Raw genomic sequence first — 12,572 nt, 5'->3', positions numbered from 1 at the left:
GGCTAAAAACAGAGCTAGCTAGCTGGCAGCCTGGCTAAAAACAGAGCTAGTTAGCTGGCAGCCTGGCTAAAAACAGAGCTAGCTAGTTAGCCTTTTTAGCTTCCAACATCTCCATGTAAAATAATCAGATTTACAAATAATGAGTATGCGCTGGCACATATTCTTATACTGTAAACATCCCAGTTTGATATGCTGCTTGTGGATTCATTCCCATATCAGCTAAAAATAGAAGGTCATGTTTTGGTCATGGAGATAAAAAGCACATGGTTAACTAGCTGGTTACAGCAGGTTCTACCCTTTCACAATAGTTATTACTTCTAAACTAAATACCTTTTTGGGTGGAGTCGTGTTGTTTGGTTTACTGTTTGAACAGTCACTGAGATTCTATTTGGTCATTAATGCAAAAATAGACTACTTTGATGAATAGCCTATATAGTTTATAGATCAGATCATGGAACCAAGTGGAAAACTCTGCCCCCACAGCTGCGGAAGGAATGATATGGCATGTCTCAATTTCCAGGTAGTAAAAAAAGTATGTTGAATGCCGGTAACGACGTAAAATGACATTGCAACACTCCGAATCTTGTGTCTGCTTAGAGTTTATAGTAAGCTTTAGTCAAGCCCCTCCCTCCCTGACTCACTCACTCACTAACAAAGAACAGGTGAGGGTGTGGCTCAGGAATTCTCCACAGACCTCTCTCTCTCGCTTCCTTTCACTCACTCTCTTTGTCTTTAAATAAGAAGTGGTAACCGTAGGTTTAACTCTCGCTTTGTCTTTAAATAAGAAGTGGTAACCGTAGGTTTAACTCTCTGGGATATTTCTCTCCACCACCAAACCCGTGTTGTATTTGACCATGGGAGTCGTCGGAGGGATCAAATGCATCAAATACCTGATGTTCATGTTCAACTTCCTCTTCTGGGTACGTGCTCTGAGATATCTACCTTCTGTCTCATATTCTCTCTACTGAGTCCACTCTCACACTCTCTCTCTTTTGCCACATTCTCTCTTATCTTTTACAATGTTATCAGCAGTTTGGTGGCCAGGTGTTTGTTGACCATAGTGAGAAAAGAGAATGATTAACATAGAGAGGCTGAATCAGACTGGACTGTCTGGTTGTTTCCCTAGGTTAGTAAGGTGTGCTTGTGATACACTCTCTCTGACTGTCTGGTTGTTTCCCTAGGTTAGTAAGGTGTGCTTGTGATTCACTCTCTCTGACTGTCTGGTTGTTTCCCTGGTTGGTAAGGTGTGCTTGTGATTCACTCTCTCTGACTGTCTGGTTGTTTCCCTGGTTGGTAAGGTGTGCTTGTGATTCACTCTCTCTGACTGTCTGGTTGTTTCCCTAGGTTAGTAAGGTGTGCTTGTGATTCACTCTCTCTGACTGTCTGGTTGTTTCCCTGGTTGGTAAGGTGTGCTTGTGATTCACTCTCTCTGACTGTCTGGTTGTTTCCCTGGTTGGTAAGGTGTGCTTGTGATTCACTCTCTCTGACTGTCTGGTTGTTTCCCTAGGTTAGTAAGGTGTGCTTGTGATTCACTCTCTCTGACTGTCTGGTTGTTTCCCTAGGTTAGTAAGGTGTGCTTGTGATTCACTCTCTCTGACTGTCTGGTTGTTTCCCTAGGTTGGTAAGGTGTGCTTGTGATTCACTCTCTCTGACTGTCTGGTTGTTTCCCTGGTTGGTAAGGTGTGCTTGTGATTCACTCTCTCTGACTGTCTGGTTGTTTCCCTAGGTTAGTAAGGTGTGCTTGTGATCCACTCTCTCTGACTGTCTGGTTGTTTCCCATGGTTAGTAAGGTGTGCTTGTGATACACTCTCTCTGACTGTCTGGTTGTTTCCCATGGTTAGTAAGGTGTGCTTGTGATACACTCTCTCTGACTGTCTGGTTGTTTCCCTAGGTTAGTAAGGTGTGCTTGTGATACACTCTCTCTGACTGTCTTGTTGTTTCCCTAGGTTAGTAAGGTGTGCTTGTGATTCACTCTCTCTGACTGTCTGGTTGTTTCCCATGGTTGGTAAGGTGTCTCTCTGACTGTCTGGTTGTTTCCCATGGTTGGTAAGGTGTCTCTCTGACTGTGTGGTTGTTTCCCATGGTTAGTAAGGTGTGCTTGTGATACACTCTCTCTGACTGTGTGTGACATGTAATCCAGGTAGCTGTTTTGTAACAGTAGAGAAAGCCAGGGAGAAACTACGGCAATTTTCTGGTGTAATGGTGTGTGTGTGGTGTAGCGGTGTGTTGATGGCTGGTGTGGGTGTGTGAGAGCGGTGTGGTGTGTGTGTGTGTGTGTGTGTATTGCGTGTTGGGACACTCCACTGGCTTCCAGTTGAAGCTCGCATCTGCTACAAGACCATGGTGTTTGCCTACGGAGCTGTGAGGGGAACGGCACCTCCGTACCTTCAGGCTCTGATCAGTCCCTACACCCAAACGAGGGCACTGCGTTCATCCACCTCTGGCCTGCTGGCTCCCCTTCCTCTGCGGAAGCACAGTTCCCGCTCAGCCCAGTCAAAACTGTTCGCTGCTCTGGCACCCCAATGGTGGAACAAGCTCCCTCACGACGCCAGGACAGCGGAGTCACTCACCACCTTCCGGAGACATTTGAAACCCCACCTCTTTAAGGAATACCTGGGATAGGATAAAGTAATCTAGCCCCCCCCCAAAAAAATGTTTTTTAATAATAATAATATATATATATAAAATACAAAAAAACATTGTAAAGTGGTTGTCCCACTGGCTATAAGGTGAATGCACCTATTTGTAAGTGGCTCTGGATAAGAGCGTCTGCTAAATGACGTAAATGTAAATGATGTAAATGTCTGAGGCTGCGGCTGAGTGACTCTCCAGGAAGTACCAGTGACTCTCCAGGAAGTACCAGTGACTCTCCAGGAAGTACCAGTGACTCTCCAGGAAGTACCAGTGACTCGCTCAATGCTACGCTACAGGACTGTTTTGCACAGACTGGAATATGTTCTGTGATTCATCCAATGGCATTGAGGAGTACACCACATCAGTCACCGGCTTCATCAATAAGTGCATCGATGATGTCGTCCACACAGTGACCGTACGTACATTCCCCAACCAGAAGCCATGGATTACAGGCAACATCCGCACCGAGCTAAAGGGCAGAGTTGCCGCTTTCAAGGAGCGGGACTCTAACCCGGACGCTTATAAGAAATCCCGCTATGCCCTCCGACGAACCATCAAACAGGCAAAGAGTCAATACAGGACTAAGATTGAATCCAACTACACCGGCTCTGACGCTCGTCGGATGTGGCAGGGCTTGCAAACTATTACGGACTACAAAGGGAAACCCAGCCGCGAGCTGCCCAGTGACGCGAGCCTACCAGACGAGCTAAATGCCTTTTATGCTCGCTTCGAGGCAAGCAACACTGAAGCATGCATGAGAGCACCAGCTGTTCCGGATGACTGTGTGATCACGCTCTCCGTAGCCAATGTGAGCAAGACCTTTAAACAGGTCAACATCCACAAGCTAGCTATTTACAGTTGTCATGAGATTTCTGTTATCTCAATGGTTGAAGCCAACTACTTCTTAAGTCTTAGGATAATTCCCAAAAGGTTGTAAATCTCTTAGTTTAAATAAATTAAGCAAAGACTCAATCCGGCAATGGTCAGCATATTTATTCATGAGAGCGCTATGCAACAAAATGGTCGTACAATATTTTTTATACGCACACGTCAGAGAAACAATCCCACCCTGCTGTAGGCTGTATATTTCCACTGGGTTTAACTCATGTTTTCCTCTGCTCTCCTGACCATCAGGTCACACACACACACACACACACACACACACATATACACACACACACACACACCTACTCACACACGTTCTTATCATAGCTCCCTGCTCGGGCAGGCTGCATTCCTTAGATATCACCGTCCTCACAATATTCTGAATCCTTTTCATACTCTCCTTTCCCTGTGTGTTTTGGGACCAGTTTCCTGTTATTGGTTTCAATCGTACTCTGTTGCTGGGATTTAAACCCATCTGATTAACTCTCTAAGCTCTAGTCTACTAATTAGTCAGACATTATTAGTTTAACTGAGGGTGTGACATTTTAGTCATATTTTACTCACACATTTCTTTATCAACAGTAGACTAGGTTTGATCTCAGTCACTTCTTAGAACTGGCAGCATGTTGCAGGTGTGTTGTTGCCGAGCAACTGAGTTGCTCCACCCGGTTAGATAGAACTTTGAGATTAGGCTGAAAAGATGTTAGCGTTGTCATAAATGCTACGAAAAGGCAGCACATCATTGGTTCTTAATGGACAGAAATTAGCACGTGAGAGCGATAAATTATACATTTAGTAAAAACTGTTGCACCTACAAACTTAGTCAATCCGACATGTTTTAAGCACAGTGGTCACTTTAAGGACCCTATAGTCTTGTTTTAATCCGACGTCTAGAATTGGAGCTAGGTAGGCGCAGGAAAATACTCTGGAAAACTCAATTGCTAACGACCCTCTTAAAAAAGTCCGGTATGTGGTTCTCGTTATTTTATTATGGATGTAGCTGCCTGAAGGCAGTTTCCTAGAAAGTTCTGACAGATACTGAAGCTGACGTCATACTGACTGGTCGGACAGGTCTGCACTGTTTCTAACGTGTGTGTGTGTGTGTGTGTGTGTGTGTGTGTGTGTGTGTGTGTGTGTCAGTTGGCAGGAACAGGAGTGTTGGCTGTGGGGCTGTGGCTGCGTTTTGACTCTCGGACGGAGGGACTATTCAGTGGAGAGGACTCTCCTTCAGTCTTCTTCACCGGTAAGACTGAGCTCTCACCCCTAACCCCTAACCCCTACACCCTAACCCCTACACCTTAACCCCTAACCCCTACACCCTAACCCCTAACCCCTACACCTTAAAGCCTACTTCTCACCCCTAACCCCTACACCCTAACCCCTACACCTTAAAGCCTACTTCTAACCCCTACACCTTAAAGCCTACTTCTCACCCCTAACCCCTACACCTTAAAGCCTACTTCTCACCCCTAACCCCTACACCTTAAAGCCTACTTCTCACCCCTAACCAGAACCCCTACACCCTAAAATCTCTCCTCACAGCGAGTGGTATCATCATGTCTGTTAGAAATTCTAAGGTCCAAAAACAGGTTTCTAAGACACACACACACACTTCATTCTCTACTCAGGAACAGGGTCAGGAACAGGGGTCAAGGGACAGGGGTCAGGGACAGGGTCAGGAACAGGGGTCAGGAACAGGGTCAGGAACAGGGGTCAAGGGACAGGGGTCAAGGGACAGGGTCAGGAACAGGGGTCAGGGACAGGGGTCAAGGGACAGGGGTCAGGAACAGGGGTCAGGAACAGGGACAGGGGTCAGGAACAGGGACAGGTGTCAGGAACAGGGTCAGGGACAGGGGTCAAGGACAGGGGTCAGGGACAGGGGTCAAGGGACAGGGTCAGGAACAGGGGTCAGGGACAGGGGTCAGGGACAGGGGTCAAGGGACAGGGGACAGGGGTCAGGAACAGGGGTCAGGAACAGGGGTCAAGGGACAGGGTCAGGAACAGGGGTCAGGGACAGGGGTCAAGGGACAGGGTCAGGAACAGGGGTCAGGGACAGGGGTCAGGGACAGGGGTCAAGGACAGGGGTCAAGGGTCAGCGTTGTTTCTATCATTTTGTTTCCCTTCCTTTTTCTCTGAAAAACTGTCACAGAAAGATGTTCTTTCTTTCTATAACTGCTGTCCAGTGGGTGAGACCTAGTAGGGTTGGAGGGTGTATCATCATGCCACCTGGGTTAGAGAGGGCTGCTATGTCACCAGGGTTAGAGAGGGCTGCTATGTCACCAGGGTTAGAGAGGGCTGCTATGTCACCAGACCTATTAGGGTTAAAGAGGGCTGCTATGTCACCAGGGTTAGAGAGGGCTGCTATGTCACCAGGGTTAGAGAGGGCTGCTATGTCACCAGGGTTAGAGAAGGCTGCTATGTCACCAGGGTTAGAGAAGGCTGCTATGTCACCAGGGTTAGAGAGGGCTGCTATGTCACCAGGGTTAGAGAGGGCTGCTATGTCACCAGGGTTAGAGAGGGCTGCTATGTCACCAGGGTTAGAGAGGGCTGCTATGTCACTAGGGTTAGAGAGGGCTGCTATGTCACCAGGGTTAGAGAGGGCTGCTATGTCACCAGGGTTAGAGAGGGCTGCTATGTCACCAGGGTTAGAGAAGGCTGCTATGTCACCAGGGTTAGAGAGGGCTGCTATGTCACCAGGGTTAGAGAGGGCTGCTATGTCACCAGGGTTAGAGAGGGCTGCTATGTCACCAGGGTTAGAGAGGGCTGCTATGTCACCAGGGTTAGAGAGGGCTGCTATGTCACCAGGGTTATAGAGGGATGCTATGTCACCAGGGTTAGAGAGGGCTGCTATGTCACCAGGGTTAGAGAAGGCTGCTATGTCACCAGGGTTAGAGAAGGCTGCTATGTCACCAGGGTTAGAGAGTGCTGCTATGTCACCAGGGTTAGAGAGGGCTGCTATGTCACCAGGGTTAGAGAGGGCTGCTATGTCACCAGGGTTAGAGAAGGCTGCTATGTCACCAGGGTTAGAGAAGGCTGCTATGTCATCAGGGTTAGAGAAGGCTGCTATGTCACCAGGGTTAGAGAAGGCTGCTATGTCACCAGGGTTAGAGAAGGCTGCTATGTCACCAGGGTTAGAGAGGGCTGCTATGTCACCAGGGTTAGAGAGGGCTGCTATGTCACCAGGGTTAGAGAAGGCTGCTATGTCACCAGGGTTAGAAAAGGCTGCTATGTCACCAGGGTTAGAGAGGGCTGCTATGTCACCAGGGTTAGAGAGGGCTGCTATGTCACCAGGATTAGAGAAGGCTGCTATGTCACCAGACCTATTAGGGTTAGAGAAGGCTGCTATGTCACCAGGGTTAGAAAAGGCTGCTATGTCACCAGGGTTAGAGAAGGCTGCTATGTCACCAGGGTTAGAGAAGGCTGCTATGTCACCAGGGTTAGAGAGGGCTGCTATGTCACCAGGGTTAGAGAGGGCTGCTATGTCACTAGGATTAGAGAGGGCTGCTATGTCACCAGGGTTAGAGAGGGCTGCTATGTCACCAGGGTTAGAGAGGGCTGCTATGTCACCAGGGTTAGAGAGGGCTGCTATGTCACCAGGGTTAGAGAGGGCTGCTATGTCACCAGGGTTAGAGAGGGCTGCTATGTCACCAGGGTTAGAGAGGGCTGCTATGTCACCAGGGTTAGAGAGGGCTGCTATGTCACCAGGGTTAGAGAAATGACAACCATGTTAATAACCGTCTCAGGATCCGTTAGTGGGAGGAGTTGTTGTTCTGACATCACCATGATCTGCTGACCAAGACACCACTTCCTCTAGCTGGATCTGTCAGTACCAAACACGTGTGTGTGTGTGTGTGTGTGTGTGTGTGTGTGTGTGTGCGTGCGTGCGTGCGCATCCGTTTGCAGCAGCTTGTGGTTTGTGACCGAGTGAGACTGGAGAAAAACTTTCAACATCAGCCTTGAAATAATTTGTAACGGTTAAAGCAGTTATTCACTGTGTGTGTGTGTGTGTGTGTGTGTGTGTTTGGTGTGTGGTGTGTGTGTGTTTGGTGTGTGTGTATGGTGTAGGTGTGTATATTCTGGTCGCTGCGGGGGCGTTGATGATGGTTGTTGGGTTCCTGGGTTGCTGTGGAGCCATTAAAGAATCACCTTGTATGCTCGGACTGGTGAGTATCATTAATGATGATGATGCATTTAGAACAGGCTTTTCATTGAAAGAGAACCGCAACTCCTCACAACCTGTCTCTCTCTTTCTTTCTCTCTCTCCCCCCTCCCTCTCTCCAGTTCTTCTTCTTCCTGTTGTTGATCTTTGGGGTGGAGGTAGCAGCAGGGATCTGGGGCCTCTCCAACAAAGACACGGTAGGTAACACACAGTCAGAGGCTGTTAAACTGTTTGTTGTGCTTGCATAGTTTCCTGCTAACTGTGTGGACAGACCATCAATACATTCTATTTCAGCTCAATACAAAACCTTAGCATCTTTCCATTCACATCTCTCTCCTCTCCCCCCCTGTCTGTCTCCCCCTCCCCTCTCTGTCTCTCTCCTCTCCCCCCCTGTCTGTCTCCCCCTCCCCTCTCTGTCTCTCTCCTCTCCCCCCCTGTCTGTCTCCCCCTCCCCTCTCTGTCTCTCTCCTCTCCCCCCCTGTCTGTCTCCCCCTCCCCTCTCTGTCTCTCTCCTCTCCCCCCCTGTCTGTCTCCCCCTCCCCTCTCTGTCTCTCTTCTCTCCCCCTGGCTATCTCTCTCCCCCTTGTCTGTCTCCCCCTCCCCTCTCTGTCTCTCTCCTCTCTACCCCTTGTCTGTCTCCCCCTCCCCTCTCTGTCTCTCTTCTCTCCCCCTGGCTATCTCTCTCCCCCTTGTCTGTCTCCCCCTCCCCTCTCTGTCTCTCTCCTCTCCCCCCTGTCTGTCTCCCCCTCCCCTCTCTGTCTCTCTTCTCTCCCCCTGGCTATCTCTCTCCCCCTTGTCTGTCTCCCCCTCCCCTCTCTGTCTCTCTCCTCTCCCCCCTGTCTGTCTCCCCCTCCCCTCTCTGTCTCTCTTCTCTCCCCCTGGCTATCTCTCTCCCCCTTGTCTGTCTCCCCGACCCCTGTCTGTCTCCCCCTCCCCATCTCTCTCTTCCCTCCCCCTGTCTGTCTCCCCCATCCCCTCTGTATGTCTCTCCCCTCCTCCTTGTCTGTCTCCAACCCCTCCTCCTTGTCTGTCTCCGCCCCCTCCTCCTTGTCTGTCTCCGCCCCCCTCCTCCTTGTCTGTCTCCACTCCCTCCTCCTTGTCTGTCTCCGCCCCCGCCTCCTTGTCTGTCTCCGCCCCCCTCCTCCTTGTCTGTCTCCGCCCCCCTCCTCCTTGTCTGTCTCCGCCCCCTCCTCCTTGTCTGTCTCCGCCCCCTCCTCCTTGTCTGTCTCCCCTCCCCCTGTCTGTCTCTCTCCCCTCCCCCTGTCTGTCTCTCTCCCCTCCCCCTGTCTGTCTGTCTCTCTCCCCTCCCCCTGTCTGTCTGTCTCTCTCCCCTCCCCCTGTCTGTCTGTCTCTCTCCCCTCCCCCTGTCTCTCTCTCTCCCCTCCCCCTGTCTGTCTCTCTCCCCTCCCCCTGTCTCTCTCTCTCCCCTCCCCCTGTCTGTCTCTCTCCCCTCCCCCTGTCTGTCTCTCTCCCCTCCCCCTGTCTGTCTCTCTCCCCTCCCCCTGTCTGTCTCTCTCCCCTCCCCCTGTCTGTCTGTCTCTCTCCCCTCCCCCTGTCTGTCTGTCTCTCTCCCCTCCCCCTGTCTGTCTGTCTCTCTCCCCTCCCCCTGTCTGTCTGTCTCTCTCCCCTCCCCCTGCTGTCTCTCTCCCCTCCCCCTGTCTGTCTCTCTCCCCTCCCCCTGTCTCTCTCCCCTCCCCCTGTCTGTCTGTCTCTCTCCCCTCCCCCTGTCTGTCTGTCTCTCTCCCCTCCCCCTGTCTGTCTGTCTCTCTCTCCTCCCCCTGTCTGTCTCTCTCCCCTCCCCTCCCCCTGTCTGTCTCTCTCCCCTCCCCCTGTCTGTCTGTCTCTCTCCCCTCCCCCTGTCTGTCTCTCTCCCCTCCCCCTGTCTGTCTCTCTCCCCTCCCCCTGTCTGTCTGTCTCTCTCCCCTCCCCCTGTCTGTCTCTCTCCCCTCCCCCTGTCTGTCTCTCTCCCCTCCCCCTGTCTGTCTCTCTCCCCTCCCCCTGTCTGTCTGTCTCCCCTCCCCCTGTCTGTCTGTCTCTCTCCCCTCCCCCTGTCTGTCTCTCTCCCCTCCCCCTGTCTCTCTCCCCTCCCCCTGTCTGTCTGTCTCTCTCCCCTCCCCCTGTCTGTCTGTCTCTCTCCCCTCCCCCTGTCTGTCTCTCTCCCCTCCCCCTGTCTGTCTGTCTCTCTCCCCTCCCCCTGTCTGTCTGTCTCTCTCCCCTCCCCCTGTCTGTCTCTCTCCCCTCCCCCTGTCTGTCTGTCTCTCTCCCCTCCCCCTGTCTGTCTGTCTCTCTCCCCTCCCCCTGTCTGTCTGTCTCTCTCCCCTCCCCCTGTCTGTCTCTCTCCCCTCCCCCTGTCTGTCTGTCTCTCTCCCCTCCCCCTGTCTGTCTGTCTCTCTCCCCTCCCCCTGTCTGTCTGTCTCTCTCCCCTCCCCCTGTCTGTCTGTCTCTCTCCCCTCCCCCTGTCTGTCTGTCTCTCTCCCCTCCCCCTGTCTGTCTGTCTCTCTCCCCTCCCCCTGTCTGTCTGTCTCTCTCCCCTCCCCCTGTCTGTCTGTCTCTCTCCCCTCCCCCTGTCTGTCTGTCTCTCTCCCCTCCCCCTGTCTGTCTGTCTCTCTCTCCTCCCCCTGTCTGTCTGTCTCTCTCTCCTCCCCCTGTCTGTCTGTCTCTCTCCCCTCCCCCTGTCTGTCTGTCTCTCTCCCCTCCCCCTGTCTGTCTGTCTCTCTCCCCTCCCCCTGTCTGTCTGTCTCTCTCCCCTCCCCCTGTCTGTCTCTCTCCCCTCCCCCTGTCTGTCTCTCTCCCCTCCCCCTGTCTGTCTGTCTCTCTCCCCTCCCCCTGTCTGTCTGTCTCTCTCCCCTCCCCCTGTCTGTCTGTCTCTCTCCCCTCCCCCTGTCTGTCTGTCTCTCTCCCCTCCCCCTGTCTGTCTGTCTCTCTCCCCTCCCCCTGTCTGTCTGTCTCTCTCCCCTCCCCCTGTCTGTCTGTCTCTCTCCCCTCCCCCTGTCTGTCTGTCTCTCTCCCCTCCCCCTGTCTGTCTGTCTCTCTATCCTCCCCCTGTCTGTCTCTCTCCCTCCTCCCCCCGGTCTCCCCCGTCTGTCTCTGTCTAGGTGGTGGATGACATCACAGAGTTCTACAAGCAGACGTACAATAACTACCAGAACACCAAGCAGGAGGCCCTGAAGGAGACACTACGCCTCATACACTTTGGGGTGAGGATCTGTCTGTCTGTCTGGCTGTGTGGAAAGTGTATAGGGGAACTAAAGTGGTGTTGTCTGTGTTTCCCTGGGGGCAGCTGAACTGCTGCGGCCTGACAGGCACGGTGATTGACAGCGCCAGGGAGACCTGCCCCAAGAAGGACGGACTGGAGGCCCTGATCACCACGGTAACACACAGAACCACTACAGCAACATCTGTTTGAGTGACGAGCTATTATATTGGAGGGTAGAAGTGTATATTGGAGGGTAGAAGTGTATTTTGGAGGGTAGAAGTGTATATTGGAAGGTAGAAGTGTATATTGGAAGGTAGAAGTGTATATTGTAGGGTAGAAGTGTATATTGGAGGGTAGAAGTGTATATTGGAGGGTAGAAGTGTATATTGGAGGGTAGAAGTGTATATTGGAGGGTAGAAGTGTATATTGGAGGGTAGAAGTGTATATTGGAAGGTAGAAGTGTATATTGTAGGGTAGAAGTGTATATTGGAGGGTAGAAGTGTATATTGGAGGGTAGAAGTGTATATTGGAGGGTAGAAGTGTATATTGGAGGGTAGAAGTGTATATTGGAGGGTAGAAGTGTATATTGTAGGGTAGAAGTGTATATTGGAGGGTAATCTCAGTGTGTTGTCCTGTCAGAGTTGTAGTAGTGTGTAATCTCAGTGTGTTGTCCTGTCAGAGTTGTAGTAGTGTGTAATCTCAGTGTGTTGTCCTGTCAGAGTTGTAGTAGTGTGTAATCTCAGTGTGTTGTCCTGTCAGAGTTGTAGTAGTGTATAATCTCAGTGTGTTGTCCTGTCAGAGTTGTAGTAGTGTGTAATCTCAGTGTGTTGTCCTGTCAGAGTTGTAGTAGTGTGTAATCTCAGTGTGTTGTCCTGTCAGAGTTGTAGTAGTGTGTAATCTCCGTGTGTTGTCCTGTCAGAGTTGTAGTAGTGTGTAATCTCAGTGTGTTGTCCTGTCAGAGTTGTAGTAGTGTGTAATCTCAGTGTGTTGTCCTGTCAGAGTTGTAGTAGTGTGTAATCTCAGTGTGTTGTCCTGTCAGAGTTGTAGTAGTGTGTAATCTCAGTGTGTTGTCCTGTCAGAGTTGTAGTAGTGTGTAATCTCAGTGTGTTGTCCTGTCAGAGTTGCCCTACGGCCATTGACGAGGTGTTCAACTCTAAACTCCATATCATTGGAGGAGTGGGCATCGGCATTGGAGTCCTCATGGTGAGAGCAGCCAATCAACTCTCTCTCTCCTCTTCTTTCTCTCTCTCCTCCACTCCTCTCTCTCCTCTCCTCTCCTTTCTCTCTCTCCTCCACTCCTCTCTCCTCCACTCCTCCACTCCTCTCACTCTCCTCTCCTTTCTCTCTCTCCTCCACTCCTCTCTCCTCCACTCCTCTCACTCTCCTCTTCTTTCTCTCTCTCCTCCACTCCTCTCTCCTCTCCTTTCTCTCTCTCCTCCACTCCTCTCACTCTCCTCTCCTTTCTCTCTCTCCTCCACTCCTCTCTCCTCCACTCCTCTCTCCTCCACTCCTCTCACTCTCCTCTCTTTTCTCTCTCTCCTCCACTCCTCTCTCTCCTCTCCTTTCTCTCTCTCCTCCACTCCTCTCTCCTCCTCTCCTTTCTCTCTTTCCTCCACTCCTCTATCCTCCACTCCTCTTTCTCTCTCTCCTCCACTCCTCTCTCTCCTCCACTCCTCTCTCTCCTCTCCTTTCTCTCTC

The 12,572-nt window shown here is 51.3% G+C and overlaps 1 protein-coding gene across 1 annotated transcript; it reads left to right on the top strand.

Annotated features, from left to right (window-relative positions):
• Positions 1-639: 639 nt before the first annotated feature.
• LOC311118824 (CD9 antigen-like) lies at positions 640-12,077 on the top strand (the record flags this gene model as incomplete). The annotated part of the gene is made up of 7 exons (XM_084193604.1): positions 640-920; positions 4,660-4,762; positions 7,585-7,682; positions 7,801-7,875; positions 10,774-10,875; positions 10,959-11,048; positions 11,994-12,077. Coding segments are annotated over exons 1-7 (618 nt in total), but the record flags the coding sequence as incomplete, so codon positions are not given.
• Between the last annotated feature and the right edge of the window lie 495 nt (positions 12,078-12,572).

The sequence above is a fragment of the Coregonus lavaretus genome (assembly GCF_964263955.1).
Source record: "Coregonus lavaretus genome assembly, contig: HAP1_SCAFFOLD_3774, whole genome shotgun sequence".
Classification (NCBI taxonomy): domain Eukaryota; kingdom Metazoa; phylum Chordata; class Actinopteri; order Salmoniformes; family Salmonidae; genus Coregonus; species Coregonus lavaretus.
Note: the sequence above shows the minus strand (reverse complement) of the source record. Positions and strands in the feature narration are given on the sequence as shown.